Consider the following 18,978-nt stretch of genomic DNA (forward strand, 5'->3'; position numbering starts at 1 on the left):
AGCTGCCATTTTGAGTCGAACACGTCATCTTCAGGAGGCCGGCTGGACTGCTCCAGCCGTCCCTCATGCCAGCCCCCCTCCGGCGCGTCGTCGGCTGCTCAGCCGCCATTGGCTGAGCATAGTTATGCCTCCGGCCTCCTGAAGATTGTATGATCGACCCAAGATGGTGGCCGGGGTTGACAGTAATTTGGTAAGTATAATGCACCACACTTGTGGAGGTGGGGGTAACACGGGAAAGGGGGCCATTCACTTAAATAACACACATTACAAATTTGTATAGTCCTGTTGCAAAACTATAATTACAATTCCCATCATGCCTGGACAGCCACAGCTTTGATGGGAATTGTAGTTTTGCAAGAGCTGGAGGGCCACAGTTTGATACCTGTGGTCTAGCAGGACAACTCCTTTAGCTTCTAAGGGTTCCTCAAAAGTTGAACTTCACTTCTAAAGATGGTTGTGTAGTTTTTATGCCTTTCTTTTTACTGATAAAAAAAGAAAGTTAAAAACGCCCTTTGGAAATGAATCTCTTAAATGATAATTGATCATGTTGTGTTTGGCCTTCCATTATTGTTTTACTACCTCTTACACTCTAAGTATGGCTTTGTGTATGTTGAAAATTACAAACTTTACAAACCTTTATACAATTAAGCAAAATGTTGTAATCGGATAAAGTGTCTTGGAGAAATGCGAGAGCTTCTAAGGTATAAACTGAGAGGACACATAAAAGGCACATTGCAGTTTATGATGTATAGATACCCACCTGGAGAGATGAAAACTTGGGAGATAAAGAAGAAAAAAAAAAACCTCAGAAATGGCTAAATTCCGAAACGAGATATGAGTATGATGGGAAGGATTTAAAGTGGAAGGGTAACTGTTATAGCCCCCAGATGGGCATATTTTATCTCGAGGCACCATTTGGTTTCATAAAATGTAGATCAAAGCTTGTCCTTAACCTGTAAGTTTCTTAAGGCTTAATTATAAAGGTTATACTTTTCAAAGGACAAAAGCATTATTCATTTATCTGTTCTCGTCTTCCAGGTTTATCTTGCAGATTATGGACTTTCTTACAGATACTGCCCCAATGGGAAACACAAAGAATATAAAGAAGACCCAAGAAAATGCCACAATGGGACAATTGAGTTTACCAGCAGAGATGCTCACAAGGGGGCTGGTATGTTCCTTTTTATTATTATTACTGTATGAGTAGTTTAATTAAAAGAATATATAATGTGCAAAGTGAACAGGGATCTATTAGAGCAGCATTCTGCCACGCGCAACTTAATTTGGAGCGTACACTGTATTTTATCGTGATTTAGCTGGATGGACCCGCAGTGCTTTAGATGTGTTTGCGCTCTCCAAAACGTATACTGTCGTATGTGCTTTAGTTAGTTCCTTCTAACAAGGTGCAATGAATTGGCAGTTGCATAAGTAAGAAAATCAAAAATGCAGGCACTAAGATATATGCAGAGCCTTTGAACAATTTTGCATCACATTTCTGTTATATACGTTTACTATACTTTTAACCCCTTAGGTTGCGTTCACACCTACAGGATCTGCAGCAGATTTGATGCTGTGTTCAGTTATTTAAATGAAATCTGCTGCAGAAAATCAGCTGCAGATCCTGTAGGTGTGAACACACCATTAAGGTCAAAGCCAATTTTCGTCTTTGCACTTTTGCTTTTTCCACTTTATGTTTAAAAGGCCATAGCACTTGCACTTTTTCACCGAGAGACCCATATGAGCGCTTATTTTTTGCGAAACCAATTGTTCTTTCTTCTGTCAATTTAAAAAAACAAAAACAAATTTGTTTGGATTTCGGGGAGTTTTGCATTTACGCCGTTCGCCCTGGGGTGAAACTGACTTGTTATGCATGTTCCTCAAGTCATTACGATTACAACGATATATAACATGTATAACTTTTCTTTTATCTGATGGCCTTTAAAAAATTCGAAGCATTGTTAACAAATATAAGTTCCTTAAAATCGCTCCCTTCCCAGGCTTATAGCGCTTTTATCCTTTGGTCTATGGGTCTATGGGGCTGTGTGAGGTGTCATTTTTTGCGCCATGACATGTACTTTCTATTGGTACCTTGTTTGTGCATATACGACTTTTTGATCACTTTTTATTAAATTTTTTCTGGATGTGATGCCACCAAAAATGCGCAATTTTGCACTTTGGAAATTTTTTTGCGCTTACGCCGTTTACCGTACGAGATCAGGAATGTGATAATTTAATAGTTCGGGTGATTACGTGTGCGGCGATACTAAATATGTTTATTTATTTATATTTAGAAAATCGGAAAAGGGGGGTGATTTGGATGGGAGGGGATTTTTTATTACTAAAAACACTTTTTTTACTTTTTTTTTTTTACTGTAACTAGATATCCCCCTGGGGGACTTGTATATACACAGCATTGATCTCTCATAGAGATCAATGCTGTGTATACACACAGCAAAGATCCATCAGATCTATAATCCATTGCACTGGCCTGCTGCAGGCCACTGCAATGTATTGCCGGGATCAGCGTCATTGCGACGCTGAGGCCCGGGCCAGCCAGAAGAACGGATTCTTCATCGCGGGGGGCAGATCCGTCCCACTAGACACCAGGGACGTGAGGTCTGAAGCACTTCAATGCAGCTGTCAGGTTTGACAGCTGCATTGTAGTGCTTAATTAGCCGGCGCGGCAACGGGACTTGTGCCGGGCAATAGAGGCACTGCCCGGCAGATTGCAGCCGGGAGCGGCACCATTCAGAGCACCAGGTACGTTATGGGTCGCTAATGGGTTAAAGTTGGTTTTTTTTTGTTTTTTTTACAGATGACGTTTTACATTTGGCCGGTAAGTGAGATCACCACTGATTGCTAAAATAGGCCAGGAGAAGTGCTGTGCTGAGTACTTCTCTCCTTGTCTCTCCTCTTTATGCATGAGATGGATTCCAGGCAAGTCTATGGAGCTTTCTCCTGCAGCGAGAGATGAGAGAAGTACTCAGCTGAGCACTTCTCCTGGCTCGTTCTAGCAATCAGTGGTGGTCTCAGCACTTAGACCCCCAACCAATCCAAAGTTTTAACTTCTATCTAGAGTCATAAGTTCATTATTTTTTTTAATGATAGTGACACTTTAAAGAGGCGCTGTCACAAAAATAAGCTTTTGACTTGTGAGAGAGACATACTAATTAAGTAGTATCCTATAGCACCGTAGGATTAAAGGGGTTTTCCAACTGAGAGCTAAAAAATGAAATTCTAGCTGCTGTTACTAACCAAGTCCCCCTGAGTTTTTGAGCCGTCTCCTGTCTTTCTAGCTGCTGCCATTCAAAAACACAGAAAAATGCAACAGCAAGATACAGACCCACCATAGACATGAAAATAATTAAAAGCAGCCCCCCCAAGTGCTAAAAAAAACTCCCACAAAAATAATGAGTCTCTTGGTTACTATTTGCAAACAGTGTAAACTGCCCCACCACGATAAGGTGGACTCATATCGAGGCAGATCCTACACTGTACTGTGGCCTCTCCATTGTGTGTAATACGCCAATGCTCTGGGCATGCAAGATCAGTCTAATACCTGCAAAAATAATTGCACTACCTGGGTGGGACAGATGGAGTGCACGACCAAGAGGCAGCCACTCCCCCAACTGGAACACAGGAAAAAAAAAGTACAAATTTAGTCAGCTCTCCTAGAACACCGTTCACACTAGGCAGGAGCACGTTGCTATGGCTGAAATTGCAAACACACAAAAACACAGAAAAATGCAACAGCTCACCGCAACAGCAAGATACAGACCCACCACTGACATGAAAATAGTTAAAAGCAGCCCCCCCCCCAACTGCTAAAAAAAATTCCCACAAAAATAATGAGTCTCTTGGTTACTATTTGCAAACAGTGTAAACTGCCTCACCACGATAAGATGGAATAGCTGCTGCCGTTCCTGAGTTACAAGTTTTTCTAAAAGCCGATCTATAACAAAGATAGGAAACTACATTTCCCATCATACATTTCCCTGATTGGTCCATTCGCGTACTCACCCCCTTAGCTTTCTTTCCTGTCCACTATTGTCATTACTATTGCACAGTAAACACAGGACTGTTTTTGTTTTTGTTTTCTCCTTATTTTGCATCACATCACCCCAATATTTATTCCATACTAGCTGATGATGTAGCAGAGCTTACACACATGGTGTAGCTATGTACTGCATAATGGGCATCTGTTTACTGGGGGTTGGGGGTGTAGTGTAGGTTTAGATCTCTGCTTGATAACTGTAAGTGAAAACATTCTAGTTCCATCCAGAATCTGAAGAACATACATAACACTTACAATATACAGAGCTGTGACACAAAGACAGGTACATATGCCTGAATTCCCTGACAGCAAGCAGAGAAAGAACTGTAACATTTCATATTACAGAAACCTAGGCCCAGGGACAAATGAAAGTCTATGGAAGCAGCACAGGTGCATGGAGATGATGCAGATAATGTCTCCTGGGGGTGGGTCGTGTTACCACCTCAATAGACAGATAACCCAGCCCCCAGAGAGGAGATCATATTTTTTTTTTGTTACACGGATAACCCCTTTAAGTTCAATAACTTAGTAGTAGAATGGATGTACACTGTAGAGCAATAAAATCTCTGGATTTTTCCTGAAATACTGGACTTCTTTACTCCTTTATGTCAGAGAAACACGTCAAAAGGTTTGATCGGACAAGCTAACCACTTTCATATGGCCCCGACACTAAACATTGTACCCACGGAGCAAAGAATACTCTTGCCTACAAAATGTACTCTATATTGTTTCCTGGGAAATTAGTACTTTAGTGTTGTGTGTGTATGTAGTGTTTTGTGTATGTAGATAGGTATAGATCTAAGTATTGACCTAAATTGCACAAGTACACAAAGTGAATCTGCTTTTCTATAGGTGCATGTTTGTTGTTCACCATGAAGCTCCACTATTGAATAGTATCGGCCGTATGGTCAGAAAATGCAAATCTACAGTAACACCTTTGTGATCTATATCTTAATTAAAGTGAAGTAGCTGTAGGGGGAGAAGGGTTTGCAATCACACCTGGGCCCTGGTGTCTCAGGGGGGCCCAAAGGCTCCTCTGTTACCTAGATGTACAGAAGTCCTATAAATCAAAGTGCAGAGTATGTTGACATATGATAATTGTACTTGGAGACATCATACTATAGAAATGAATACTTCACTGCTGTGATTTGAGACTAGACTCTTAAAGTTTTTTTTATTTATTTATCAAGGACATTAAGCTACACCTCTGCTTTACTACTTTTTGCTGGAAAAAAAAAAAATCTTTTTTAGTTATTAGTAAATTATAGGGGTGAATGTTATAACCTTTACAGTTTGCAACATAAAATGTTAGTGTCCATTTGAATTTCTCCTTATACATTCATGTCATTACGGATGTTATAAAACCAATTATGTGTACTATTTATTTTGTATATTACTTTTTTTTTCCCATATTTTGGGATTTAAAAAAAAATACACTTTATTAATCTCATGTAGGACTGGGCAATTTAATCAAATTAATTTGATTAGTTTATAAGTTTTTTTTTTAAATCGCAAATTTTATCAATACATGTCCAGAATCCTGTGCAGCATAGTGTCCTCCCCTTCTGTGCTGCACAGAAAGGGTTAAAGAGTTCCTGCTCTGGTCCCTCCCCACATGTTTTCTAACTTGCGGGCAGTGAGAACAGGTCAGAGGTTATCGTTGCTGGAGCTGATGATAAATGTAATGATCTGCTGTTAATGTTTTCTGTGCGGCTGCATGAGTAATAAAGCTCTGTAAGTATTACATGCTGCAGCACAGGAAGGGTTAAATAGCAGGCATCACATCTCCAGCTCATGTTCTGATAACCTCCAACCTCCATTCTCATTACCCACTAGTAGGGAAATGTGTGGGACCCGATATGGAGGTCATACGGAGCAGGAGCTAAAGACACAATTGCAGCTCATGCTGCAGCACAGACAGGGCAATGAGAGCAGGACACTACCAGGTGCGGTTGGGTAAGTGCCAGGGGGCTAAAGGGGTTATCCAGTGCTACAAAAACATGGCCACTTTCTTCCAGAGACAGCACCACTCTTAACTCCAGTTTGGGTGGGGTTTTGTTACTAATTTCAATTTACGTAAATGGAATTTAATTGCAACCTACACTTGAACTGCAGACAAGAGCGGTGCTTTCTCTGGGAGAAAGTGGCCATGTTTTTTGCTGTGCTGGATAACCCCTTTAATGTGCCGGGTGCTGTTAACAGAGAGGTTAAAAGTATTACTTGAATATACAGCCCGAAGGATATATCATGTGCTGGTCATGATGATGTAGGTAAGGGGAATTATGTATGGAGGAGGTGTTATAGAGGGGCCTGCGGCTTGGCATGCTGGTATTTGTAGTAAAACTGCATTTTGAGAACAGAGCATGCTGGGATTTGTAGTGAATGAGCTGGGGATGCATAGACTTGTGCTGTTATATCCACAAGAATAAATATATGGAGTGGAAAGTATACTTTGCTACAACTACAACAGTGCCATGTGGAGTGCCCCTCATAATAACAGCCAGTATCCCCTTAACTCAGTGGGTACCTATACTATATGGGGGCACAGAGTAGCCTGACTACTATATAAAGGCACATATTGAGAATAACTGCTTATATGGGGACACTGTAACTGTGTGAAGCAATACAGCTGCTGCCTCAAACACCAATAAAATAGTAATTGAGGTGTCCACAAGTGGAAAATCTTCAGTTTATTTGGATAGTATGGTGCACTGGGTCTGATAGTGCTATGTGAGCAGAAATGAAAGAAACAGCAGCAGGGTCGCAGAAAGGAAAGGGTACATGAAGAAATAAGCTGCTACAGTTGCTGCTCAGAAGCTACATGGAGCAGGAGTGGAGATTGCACAGCAACAATGTTTATATACAGCAGTAGATACATGGCTATTTGCACAAGGGACAGCTGCCTCAAACTTTATGGATTGTCAGAAATGAGAAGAAAGCCTTGATTTTCCTTTAAGCAACAGTACAGATCAACATCAGCAAGCAGACAGGCAGGTACATAGAGCAGGCTTTCCGGGGCTCTCTCTGTATTGCACATGGCACATACCACCATATCCTGTATTTTTTTTCTGCTCTGTTACTAGAGACAACTTTGCCCTGACAACAGGCAATGGTCAGCAGATTGCAGAGAAGTGAGACATCTAGTGGCCAAGAATTAGGTTATCAAATGGAGGTCTCAAGTTTTTGCAGCATCATTGACCATTTACGGACTTGTATCAGACTTGTTGCAGACTTTTCTTAACTCAAATGAAACTTTCAGAGCTCCATGTGTTTTCCATCATTTAAAAAAAAATGAATGAAACTGATTTTCAATTGTAGAAATTTCTGCAATAAATCTGCCGGGTGTGAACGTGACAAACACAGCTCATAAGAGACACTTTACTAATGTCTGCAGTTTTCACATTTCTGAGCTGAGATGTAACCATAGTTTGTCAGTGTAGTAGAGTTAAAGGAGAAGTCTGGCCAAATTTTTTTATTAAAGTATTGTATTGTGCCCCAAAAGTTATACATATTACCAATATACACTTATCACGGGAAATGCTTATAAAGTGCTTTTTTCCCTGCACTAACTATTGCATCAAGGCTTCACTTCCTGGATAAAATGGTGATGTCACGACCCGACTCCCAGAGCTGTGCGGGCTGTGGCTGCTGGAGAGGATGATGGCAGGGGGACACTGAGGGACACAGGGCATATATTGGTGTATATTGTGGATTTGTATGACTTTTGCGGGACAATACTTTAATAAAATGTTTTACCTGACTTCTCCTTTAACATTCTAAGGGGCACTGTCATTTAGTGTGTTGCAAATTTAGCTCTGCTACATCTGCATATAGGGAAATGTCATTCCATTGTATTTTCAGAAGACGACTCTTCTTCATTATCTGCTCGGCATTCACACACAGAAGAGAAAGTGAGATCCCGTCTCTTCTCTTTCTTCAGTCTCTCCTGCTGCTTATTGTGAATTTTCTTTTTCACGGTGGCAGCAGAGCGACAAACCTTAGTTTCTCACCTAGTGTAACCTTGGCCTTTTGTTTGACCAGCAACAATAAAGTGACCCTAGCAGTCTGGTTCAGTCCAGATCAGATATTCTGTGCAAATTGTTTGGCTTTGTAACTTTGTCAGATTTCAGCACTTTTCTCCATCATTTCTTTGTGCGCTCTTTTTTTATTATTATTTTTTCCTCCCACGGTGTTCTGTCTTCAAAATAATGAAAATACCTGAAGTGGCCCTGAAGCATTAAATAATCTTGATTCATTTTGATGAAGGTTCGTGGTTAAATCATATACCTTGAGATTTCCGAGAAATATCAATGCAAGCAAAATACAGCAAACTTATAGAATTTTTAACAATTGTAACTTTCATAAAGAGAACTTATTTTTTTGGAGTTTTAGAAAATACTTAAAGGAGGTTTGAACGAAGGGAATTATATTAGTATTTTTTTTTTTTATTATTATTTCTACCAGTACTTTCCCTTTAATTGTCGCCCCAGACTAGAGTTTATTGAGTACCATGTCATCCTGGAGCAACTATAGATCTGGTTTATAAATGGGATTTAAGGAATTCTCAGTTAATAGAGGAGGATCTCCCTGTTTGAGACCCCCATCTAATAACCAGGACAGCAGCTGTGTGTATATATAACTATGTTAGTTGTGATGGGAGTATCCATTTAAAGGGGTACTTCTGGTTGCAACATATTGATGGTCCTGCCTCCAGATAGGCCGTAAATATGAGGTTGGCAGAGTCACTGTGCCAGTAGCCTCTGTTCCATTCATTGTGTTGTGGCCGTGTCGGGTCACTGCAGCTCAGACCTATTGGCCATTCTCCCTGCTCTGTTCACTGTACATCCAGGTGTTGGGTCAGTGCTCGCTTGCTCCTAGCTCTCTGCTTGCTGCTGGCGATATTACACAGCGAGTAAGTTTGAGGGGGGGGGGGGGGAGGGGGAGTTGCGGGGTGGCTAAGGATTAGCTGGGAAGCCCATAGGAGATAGCGGTGGTCTGCTGCCAACACTCCTGTTGCACAGGGTTACGGCAGCAGATCGTTGCTAGGCTGATCGTTTCAGCCTGTTGAAACACAACGATCAGCGGACATAATGATCGGCTGATCGTTGCCTTCTATCACATGGAGTGATTATCGGCCGTAACGGCCAATATCGACTGAATGCGGCGAAAAATCAATTTGTGTAATAGGGCCTTAACAGCTGATTGGCAGAGGTGCCAGGTTTTGGCACTCCACCAATCAGATATTGGTTGCCTTTCCTGATGACAGGTCATCAATATGTTGTAACCAGAAAACCCATTTTAAAGGGTTATTCTGAGAATATAGCTTGTCACCGATTATCTGGAGATTAATGGGCAGGTCCCTTGTCCCTTGAGTAAATTGAGTTTTGCTGTCTTTGGCGGTCCCATGGTAAGTGAATGGAACATCGGTTGTGTCTATTGCCTCTTCATTAACTCAAGTAGCACTAGTAGTAGCTGGTTAGTTGTACATTATACCTGTGTTTGCTTCATTGTATCTTTAGACAAGGAGTCTGTGTGTAGTAAGAGAGAGAAATTAAAAACCTCACCTTATTATCTCTTATGAGATAAAGCATTGTTGGATATATTTGGGAGTCAGTATAAGTCCCTGATATAGTCTATAAAAGTGCCATAAGTTGAAGCTGCGCTTTTAAAAGTGTCAAACTTCGAATCCTTCTTATAAATAAAGCTGCTGAGTCCTAAAATCTAAAAAAGTAACTTGGTAACATTTTCATTCTATTTTACACTGTTCTCTAGTTCTACATTCAGCATTGGTAACAATAGATGTATTCTTTGGTTGCCATGGCAATGCCCAAGAAAAAGTTTATGTACATAAATGTAAGTTCATTTTTGCCTATATTACGTATAGAAATACACTATCTTACAAAAGATTCAAAAGCTTACAAGTTTAGCATGTATGGCTCCCTCCCGGTAATAAAGATTCAGAAACACAGCCATATTACAACATGCTTTGTGTGAATGTGTAATATGCTGCCCATAAGCTGCTATGCTTATGTGTGGCATATTACACATGCTAGGCTCAAAAAAAATTGCCCAAAAAGTTTTGCCTATGTATCTGCTTGTCTTTTATACATTAATATAGGGGCTGCTATCATTTAGTGATATGCTTTACAGCAAAGACAATGGACCATAGTCAGTTGTTGTCCTATTCAGATGATGTGAAAGGCTTCTGGGCATGCTCAGTGATCATTATAGAGGCTATTCGGGTGGGGGAGCTGAGTTGTGAGCAGCAGCTATAGTATGCACCTCTGTTATACTGGTGTCACCTCTCACCGTGTTCCTAACTGTGTTGATAGGAAGGGAAATGATCTTTACAGAACAGGAAGTCTGAGTTTAGTGATGGAATGAAAACGGCAATATCTGATTATTATTTCAAAATGTAGATAGTGAGATTGAAAATTAGAAAACATCTAAACCTCTTTAAAAATATAGTGCAAACGTAAAAAATTGGATGGCACTCGCCATAGTCTAGGGCATGGGTCTCCAAACTGCGGCCCTCCAGCTGTGAAACCACAATTCCCATAATGCCCGGAAAGCTAAAGCTTTGGATTTGGCTGTGCAGGCATGATGGGAAATGTAGTATTGCAACAGCTGGAGAGCCACAGTTTGGAGGTCTATGGTGAGTGCAGTCCAAATATTTCTACCTTTGCACTTTGTTACCAAAGAGTAAGCACCCCATAGCGACAACAGAACTTGCATCTCTGCCTAAGAATACAGATATCTATCCGATACTAGAAGTGGTTGTTTTGCTTTTTCTTATATTGTGTAATGTGTTCTTTCAAAATATGTTTAACATAAAAACTTGATATAAACAATAGGTTATTGATGACACCTTCCCTTTTAAAAATGGCCAAAATGGAGAAAAGACTTTCCAAAAGTCATAAAAAGTGTAAAAGTCTAAAAAACAACTCTTAAACTTAGTCTTATTATTAAATAAAAGTGCACTTAATCCCATCAGAAACTAATGGGAACTGGCTGAACACTTTGTAAAGGATATTACGAAGGCTTGAGTCAGTGTATAAAAGCAGCTGAAGTTACAGTATTAGGGCCCTATTCCACCGGACGATTATCGCTCAGATTATCGTTAAATCGAACGAGAAATCGTTGATCCCTTTATAAGACCTGGACCTATTTTTAGCGTTGCTCGTTCGCAAAACGTTCACAAATTGTTCGCATTGAATAAGACATCGTTCGGTCGTTCGCAATAGATACGAACGCAATAGCGAATAAATAACGATCGCAATTACGATCATAAGTAACGATTATCGTTCCATGGAAATGAGTGAACGTTTTCAGGTCTTTCGCAATAGCGGTCGTTTGAGATTGTTAATCGTTAACGATTACGCAAACGATAATCGTCCGGTGGAATAGGGCCCTAAGGCTGGGTTCACACACAGTATATTTCAGGCAGTATTTGGTCCTCATGTCAGGTCCTCATGTCAACCAAAACCAGGAGTGGGTTGAAAACACAGAAAGGCTCTGTCTACATAATGTTGTAATTAAGTTGTATGCCGTCATTTAATGGCAAATATTTGCTGTTATTTTAAAACAATGGCCGTTGTATTGAAATAATGGCAGTTATTTACAGTTATATGGCGGCCATCCACTCAATTTCAACATTGTGTGAACAGATCCTTTCTGTGTTTTTAATCCACTCCTGGTTTTGGTTGCTATGAGGACCAAATACTGCCTGAAATATACGTAGTGTGAACCCAGCCTTAACATAGAAATAAAAAGCCCTTACAAGCAACAAGCCACAATACAAAGTAAAAGGTATAAAAGAAAAAGGTGGCATCAAAAGCTTAAAACTTGCATCTACAGTAGTTCCTCAATCTCCCTCCTGCGAGACGCACTCTCATTGCATTTTTAAACTGTTCCTCTAGCCTTTCATATATTCTACTTACTTAAACTCACTTTGACGGTATTGGAAACACATTTCCAGCTAAATTACATACATAGTCCCTTTTATTGGATATTGATTGGCCTGCCTTGCATTCCCAGGCAGACTTAATTCAACAATTCCCTAATTAGTTAAAGTCATAACCTATGTCTTGTATTCATTTACCATTAATTAAACCTTAGTTGTTTATTGCATTGCGGTCTCGATCCAACAGACAGCCACAGGAACCCGAGGAAGAAGAGTCTGCGGACTGTGATGGCACGGAAGGTCAATGCTCGGAATATATTGTATAAAGTTTTACTGTTGACAGAATGGCTAAGAATCAATGTGGTCAATGCAGCAACGCTTTCTCAGTTGCTCTGTCAGCAAGACAAAAAGTCAATTGAAATATTATACGTGAAGGAAAATAAGATTTTTTTTTTTTTTTTTTTTAATGACCAGACTTGCAAAACTGTATTTTTGTTCTGACTGCGGACATGTTTTAAACCTCAGAAATCATATTTTATATGAAGTATATTGGAATTTGGCACTGCAGGCTTTTCACCTTGGTCGTTTCAATTGCTTTATAGCCTGTTGCTTTGTTCCTTTGTGTCCTAGTTGGTGTAAACGGCTACATATTATTGCTTTTTCTATTAAAAGGGCCATTGACCATGTAATGAACAAGGTCCTAGTAATTTGCCAGCAGTGTAGAGAACTGGAGTCTTTTTAATATCACATATTAAGAAGAGGGGGAAAAAAAATACATCTCTGATTTTACCTTGTGAGATAATTGCACGGCTCCACCGACTCTCGTACTTAGTAAAGTGTAATATTTCAATTGAATAAGCTTTTAGATTTTTGTAAAGATTTTACTTTTTTTTAAATTTGTCTATTGCGGGACATTTACCCTATGGTAGACACCAGCTAGTATATAAATACATTTATTACGTAGACTCTTGATATAGTAAAATAAATTTAGTATATTGATACCTATTAGAGATGATCGAACAGCGCTGATGTTCAAGTTCGTACGAATTCGAACCATTGGTATTTGACTCATGCAGTCTTCCCGTTCTGTGGGGAAGATGGAGACAGCCCGAGTCCTGCCTGGAAACGGGAATACAACCTATGGCCCAGACTGTATTCCTGTTTTCCAGGCGGGACTTGGGCTGTCCCCACCTTCCCCTTGACTGCTGGAGTCAAATACTGATGGTTCGAGTTCGTACGAACCTGAACATCAGCGCTGTTTGATCATCTCTAATAACTATGACAGTCCTAAAAAAAGGCTGTCCACAAATATAGATGTAGACATTAAAGCGACTCTGTACCACTCTGTACCCACAATCTGCCCCCCCCCCAAACCGCTTGTACCATCGGATAGCTACTTTTAATCTAAGATCTGTCCTGGGGTCCACTCGGCAGGTGATGCAGTTATTGTCCTGAAAAAAACACTTTTAAACTTGCAGACCTGAGTCAAATTGGCGTGGCCTAGAGTGTCTAGGCCCTAACCTTGCACCACCTCTCCATCCCTCCTACCCGCCCTCTTCACCATTAGGAATGGCCCTGGTAGAGTTTGGGGAGGGCAGATTGTGGGTACAGAGATGCTTTAAAACAGTAGGGATCATAGTACTGTTGGTACAGTAGGTGTCGGTAAGATTTGCACATTTTTCTGTTGTTGGCAAAAATACAGAGCATAATACTACGTATGAATCCAGACTAAGGGCCCTATTCCAAGGACGATTATTGTTCGAAAAATCGTTAGATCCTTTGTATACTATAATTGTTTCATTTAATAGCAGACATTGATTTAACGACCAACGAGAAATCGTTGGTCGTTTGATAGAATTTGGACCTATTTCTATTATGTGCTGTGTCTGTCCAGTCTGTGTTTTAGTATTTTGTTTTAGGAAATTTTGGCTATAAAACTTTTTTGGTCCTTTTATTGTCAGATATTTCCTCATTCTGTCTTGTTCTATTGTGGTGGTTTTGGTTGTGTTTTCCTTCAGCAAGTTATCTCATATCCACAGGATCATGGTGCAGTTTACTGGTGTTCTTGGGGGGGTCGCGAGCCGCATGCACACGTCCTCAGGTTTCCCCGCTGGGCTGGAAACGACTCCCTGGGTTCAGACTCCCATTGGTCCACAAGTTATCCTCTATCCGTGTGGACAGGGAACTTGCTGAATGGAGAGTCCACCTTTTAATTTTTTTTCTTCATGCAAGACAACTGCTACTCTTTGCAGCTTTTTTCAGCCACTAACATCTGTGATCAGTTCTTGAGATTTTATGCAATTTGTATGGTTTCTTTGCACAATTGGTGATTGGTGCCACAATTTGGCTCTTCCATAGGTATTTGAGTAGTAAGAGCCATTGTTAGGACTCAGAGAAGGTCATTACTTAGTAAAGGCCACATGCTGCAGTCTTTTGACCCCCTCAGCTTCATTACAGCCGGCTATGCTTGCTTAGTCTCCTTTGGATAAGTCTTTACACCCGTACATCCATGCGTGAAATACACATCTGGCTATATAAAACAAAGAGTAATACTATTTCCAAGGTAACTTAGCCTACTTGTAGGGCAGAATACCACTATAAGGGTGGGTTCACACTAAGGAACCCGAGCGGAGAATTTCCGAAGGTTTCCGTAGCTTATACCTGCTCACAGCCGTGCACCTTTCTGCCGGTTCCATAGACACCATTCTATGGGTGGGCAGATTCTGCATTGACACGTCAACTCTTTCGGCGAAATGCAGAATCCGCCCGTGCATAGAATGGTGTCTATAACACCGGTGGAGAGGCGTGCAGGCGTGAACAGGAACGAGCTATGGAATCTGTCGGAAATTCTCTGCTCGGGTTCCGTAGTGTGAACTCACCCTAAGAAAGGGATAACTTGTAAATCAGTGGGCGTCTGACCATTTAATCCTTAGGACACCAGTAAACTGCCTCTGTATACCTAGCCTGGCTTTTTTTTTTACACCTAGACACACTTTATAACTAAATGAATTTTATATTCAGGTATACAGTGATGTAGTAGCGTTCTATTTTATCCTTTAGTGCAATTTCTCATGATCTCACTTTGTGCTACACTTAAAACTAATGTAAGATCCATGAACGAGAATAAAAAAGGGATGCATTGTAAAGCTGCAGAAGGATAAAGTATACGCAGTCCAGTGGCCTATTACACCACAATAATATGAAAGCTTTCCATATCCCGGGCATTGTGCCCTGACTGGCCAGTGTGGCATATGTGGAATCAAGTGCCATGTTGTCTGCTGTAATAAAATGGGAGTAAGGGTATGTTGAGGATCTCTATCAGCAGGGAAACATTGTCACTTAGGAGACTGGGGAAGAATAGAGAAATAAATTACACATTATCTGCAGCCTCATGTCTTTCAAGTACTAGTGAATCATTTTAGAGTGGCTCTAGAGATGCTTCCATTTATACAGGTAGAACTATAAATTCACAGGTGAAGATGGCACTGTAGAAACATATTCCGTGCTCCGACATTCAGGCTTGTGCTGTGATTGTAGTGAATATATTTCAGCGTGTCGGTGTGTATATATGTGTCACAGATGTTAGTCATTTTAGCTGCTTTTGTGTCCTGTAATCTGGAGATGTGCAGAGAGCACATAATTTAAGATGGTCTGTAAAGTTATACTAATATTCTGTATATATACCAACATATTCCAACTACGCCATGCCTGGGTACTGGTCTTAGTGACCATGGGTTAAAGGCGTACTCTGGTGAAAATCATTTTCTTTCAAAGTTATATAGATTTGTAATTCACTTCTATGGAAAAATCTCAAGTCTTCCGGGAATTATCAGCTGCTGTATGTCCTGCAGGAAGTGATATATTCTTTCCAGTCTGACAGTGTTCTCTGCTGCCCCTCTGTCTGAGACAGGAACTGTCTAGAGCAGGAGAAGTATTCTATCAGGATTTACTACTGCTCTGGACAGTTCCTGTCTCTGACAGAGGTGGCAGCAGAGAGCACTGTGTAAAACTGAAAAGAATACACCACTTCCTTCGGGACATACAGCAGCTGATAAGTATGGGAAGACCTGAGATTTTTAAATAGAAATAAAAAGGGGTATTTTATTATACAAAACATGACCCCATTTGAAAGCATATGATACAATGTAAAATCCCTTAATGTATAGTAATTAGGTTGTACTATAAATTACAAGATTCCCACATAATCCCTTACCACTTACTGCCCCAAGATGTGATGTTCATAGCACGTTGTGTAGGTTATGACTTGTAGCTTTAGCTTTATGGTTGCACATGCTCAGTCACAGCACTAGGAGCTATAAGAAGAGGGGAACCGCTTGTCTGTATAACAGAAGATGATGGCAATTGGGAACTAATGGGAGATACTGTATAATTATTATATAGCATAATATTATATGGAGGCTCTGTAGCAATCAGAGGAGTACAGGTGGAGGAGGACAGCCTTGAGTAAATGTCAGCAAAGCATGATGGGAATTGTAGACTACTACCCATATGAACTGCTGTTAAAGAGGTTGTACGGCGGTTGGCCTTTTTTAATATATAGCTGCTGGTGCATATAAAACAATATACAAGCTATCCTTACCTGTCCGCGCTCTCCCAGTGCCCTTCTATGGTGTCACTGGTATCCCCCACTGACTGCAGAGCCTCCACTTCATACTCGTTTCGGGAGTGACTGCCCGCTCAGCCACTCACTGACTGAGACGGGACAGCCCCGTGGCCAGGGATTGGCTCAGCGGGTTGTCACTCCTAAGACGAGTAGCTATATATTAAAAAAGGCAGACCGCCGGACAGCCCTTTAAAATAGAGAATGAAAGTAGGTAAGTTTGCCCGTTTTCTCATTAAAATAGGTAACTTCTATTCTGCTGGTCACAGGGGAAAAGTTTGTAGGGTTTAAAAATTTTCTACTGTTGTGAAATAAGTGATCTTAAAATTCCCCTTATTAGTCAAGATAAAAAAAGTCCCAATGGGGGAGATTCATCAAACATGGTGTAAAGTAAAACTGGCTCAGTTGCCCATAGCAACCAATCAGATTCCACTTTTCATTCCTCACAGACTCTTTAGAAAATGAAAGGTGGTTGCTAGGGGCAACTGAGCCAGTTTCACTTTACGCCATGTTTGATAAATCTCCCCAAATATGTTATGTGACTATATATATATATATATTTAAATCTTTAGAAAACCTATATTCAAATATACATTGAAGGGGTTATCCAGCCTGTAAAAATTGATAAGCCCTCAATGTTAGATCATAAGGGTTTAACTTCTGGCAGTCGATCAGCCGTTTGAATGGGCGGCTTGCCCTCGCATTTGCAGTTGCCATTCTTTTAGTGCAGCATTGTTTCATTCAAGCGAAGGAGGCAACTGAGCATTTTCCTGCACCACCACCACTAAAAGTACTGTGGTTGCAAGGACAATTTCACGTCACATTGAAGACTCGCACAAGCACTGTAGCCCTTAAAACATTAAATTGATGGGGGTGCTGAGAATTGGATCCCATACTTATGTAAGGGACCGTTCACACTACAGAATCGGCGCGGAGTCCGTGGGTGGGGGTTTCCGAGCGGAATCCTGCCTGCTATCTCTTTCAATGGACGGCCTCATGCGCCTCCGCTCTCTGCGCCTTGTTGCTCAAAGAATTGACAATTCAATTCTTTGAGCGGAGAGGCACGGAGAGAGGAGGCGCATGAGACCTCCTATTGAAAGAGATTGCAGGCAGGATTCGGCGCGGGGGTTCCGAGTGGAATCTCTGTGCCGATTCTGTAGTGTGAACGGGCCCTAATTTTGATTATCTATCTGCAGGATAGGACATCAGTTTTTAAAGTCTGTATAACCCCCTTAAAGCTTTGACAAATGCTACGTACAGTCACTTACAGCAGTCTTTTGGTAAAATAAGATCAGTACTACAGACAGTTCCTAAGTCTACTCTGTTGTGGACTGCTCCCTCTGTTGGTGGGCCCCTTGGCTGGTTAACAGCGATATATACTCTACTAACTTATTGCTATCTTTGCAGTCTTCTAGAATATATTTGAATTTTCACATTGAGAAAAAAAAATGTTGTCACTTAGATAATGCTGCACATATGGGGATCACTGATCCAAATACACACAGGATGCAATAGGAGAAACGCTTATGTAGAATTTTGCCATGCTTTATTGCTGACCACATATGACCTGACTGCCAGCGCCTATATGAAGCATGGGAATGGTGCCTGGAGCAATACACTGCTCTCCTTCTAATGCTCCACCTGAACAGCACCATATGGAAAACATCAAAAAGCCTGTATAAGCCTATTCCTTGTCTTACACTCCCAAAATCTGCATAGGTAATAACATTGTATACAATTTTGACCATAGGTTTATTATATGATTTCTTTTATCAATAATAAACGGACACAGCTCCTTTAACCCCCAACTCGACGCAAATGGCATTTTATTCGTTGGCGCGCTTGATAATTAAAGAGAATAATTTCGACGTCACGAGTACCATTTTAATTCGCTCCATTTTTACTTGCGCTAAAAGTAAGATTTGGATCAATGCATACTATAGATTTTTTTTGCAGAATTTTTCCCTTGCAAGCCAACCAGTCAATACCTAATTTCTTTGTAGGCATACTACACATAATATGTTGAATAAAAGATTAAAAAAAAAAAAATTGTCTGCAAAATGTTTTGTGTATTAGAAGTGCAGCCGTCTGCTGCTTTCTATTTGCATACACATAGGTGTTGTGTTGATATGCAGGCTGCACAGGCTAAACCTTTTTTTTTATTATTATTATTTTCTGTATCTGTGCTTGTTATGTTTTCATGTTATTTATTAGCAGTGGCAGTCTCAGCACTGAGGACGCTCCATGCATCCTTCAGCAAAAAGGGGAAAAAAATCACTTTAAATTGTCAAGTTCCTATTGATGCATTTAGCTGCTGCTTGGTACATTGATAATGCACTGCACAAATACAGTAGCGAGAGAGTCATCTCATCTCCCAGATCTAAATTAATGCAGCAGCAT

At 40.6% G+C, this 18,978-nt stretch overlaps 1 protein-coding gene across 3 annotated transcripts in view; it reads left to right on the plus strand.

Annotated features, from left to right (window-relative positions):
- VRK2 (VRK serine/threonine kinase 2) overlaps nucleotides 1-18,978 on the plus strand; it is a 67,800-nt gene that overhangs the window by 14,914 nt on the left and 33,908 nt on the right. For all 3 annotated transcript variants that reach the window (XM_069954605.1, XM_069954607.1, XM_069954606.1), the window contains exon 8: nucleotides 1,039-1,171. In XM_069954605.1, the coding sequence (XP_069810706.1) occupies nucleotides 1,039-1,171 (133 nt within the window). The remainder of the gene's footprint in view (nucleotides 1-1,038; nucleotides 1,172-18,978) is intronic.

The sequence above is a fragment of the Dendropsophus ebraccatus genome, chromosome 15 (assembly GCF_027789765.1).
Source record: "Dendropsophus ebraccatus isolate aDenEbr1 chromosome 15, aDenEbr1.pat, whole genome shotgun sequence".
Classification (NCBI taxonomy): domain Eukaryota; kingdom Metazoa; phylum Chordata; class Amphibia; order Anura; family Hylidae; genus Dendropsophus; species Dendropsophus ebraccatus.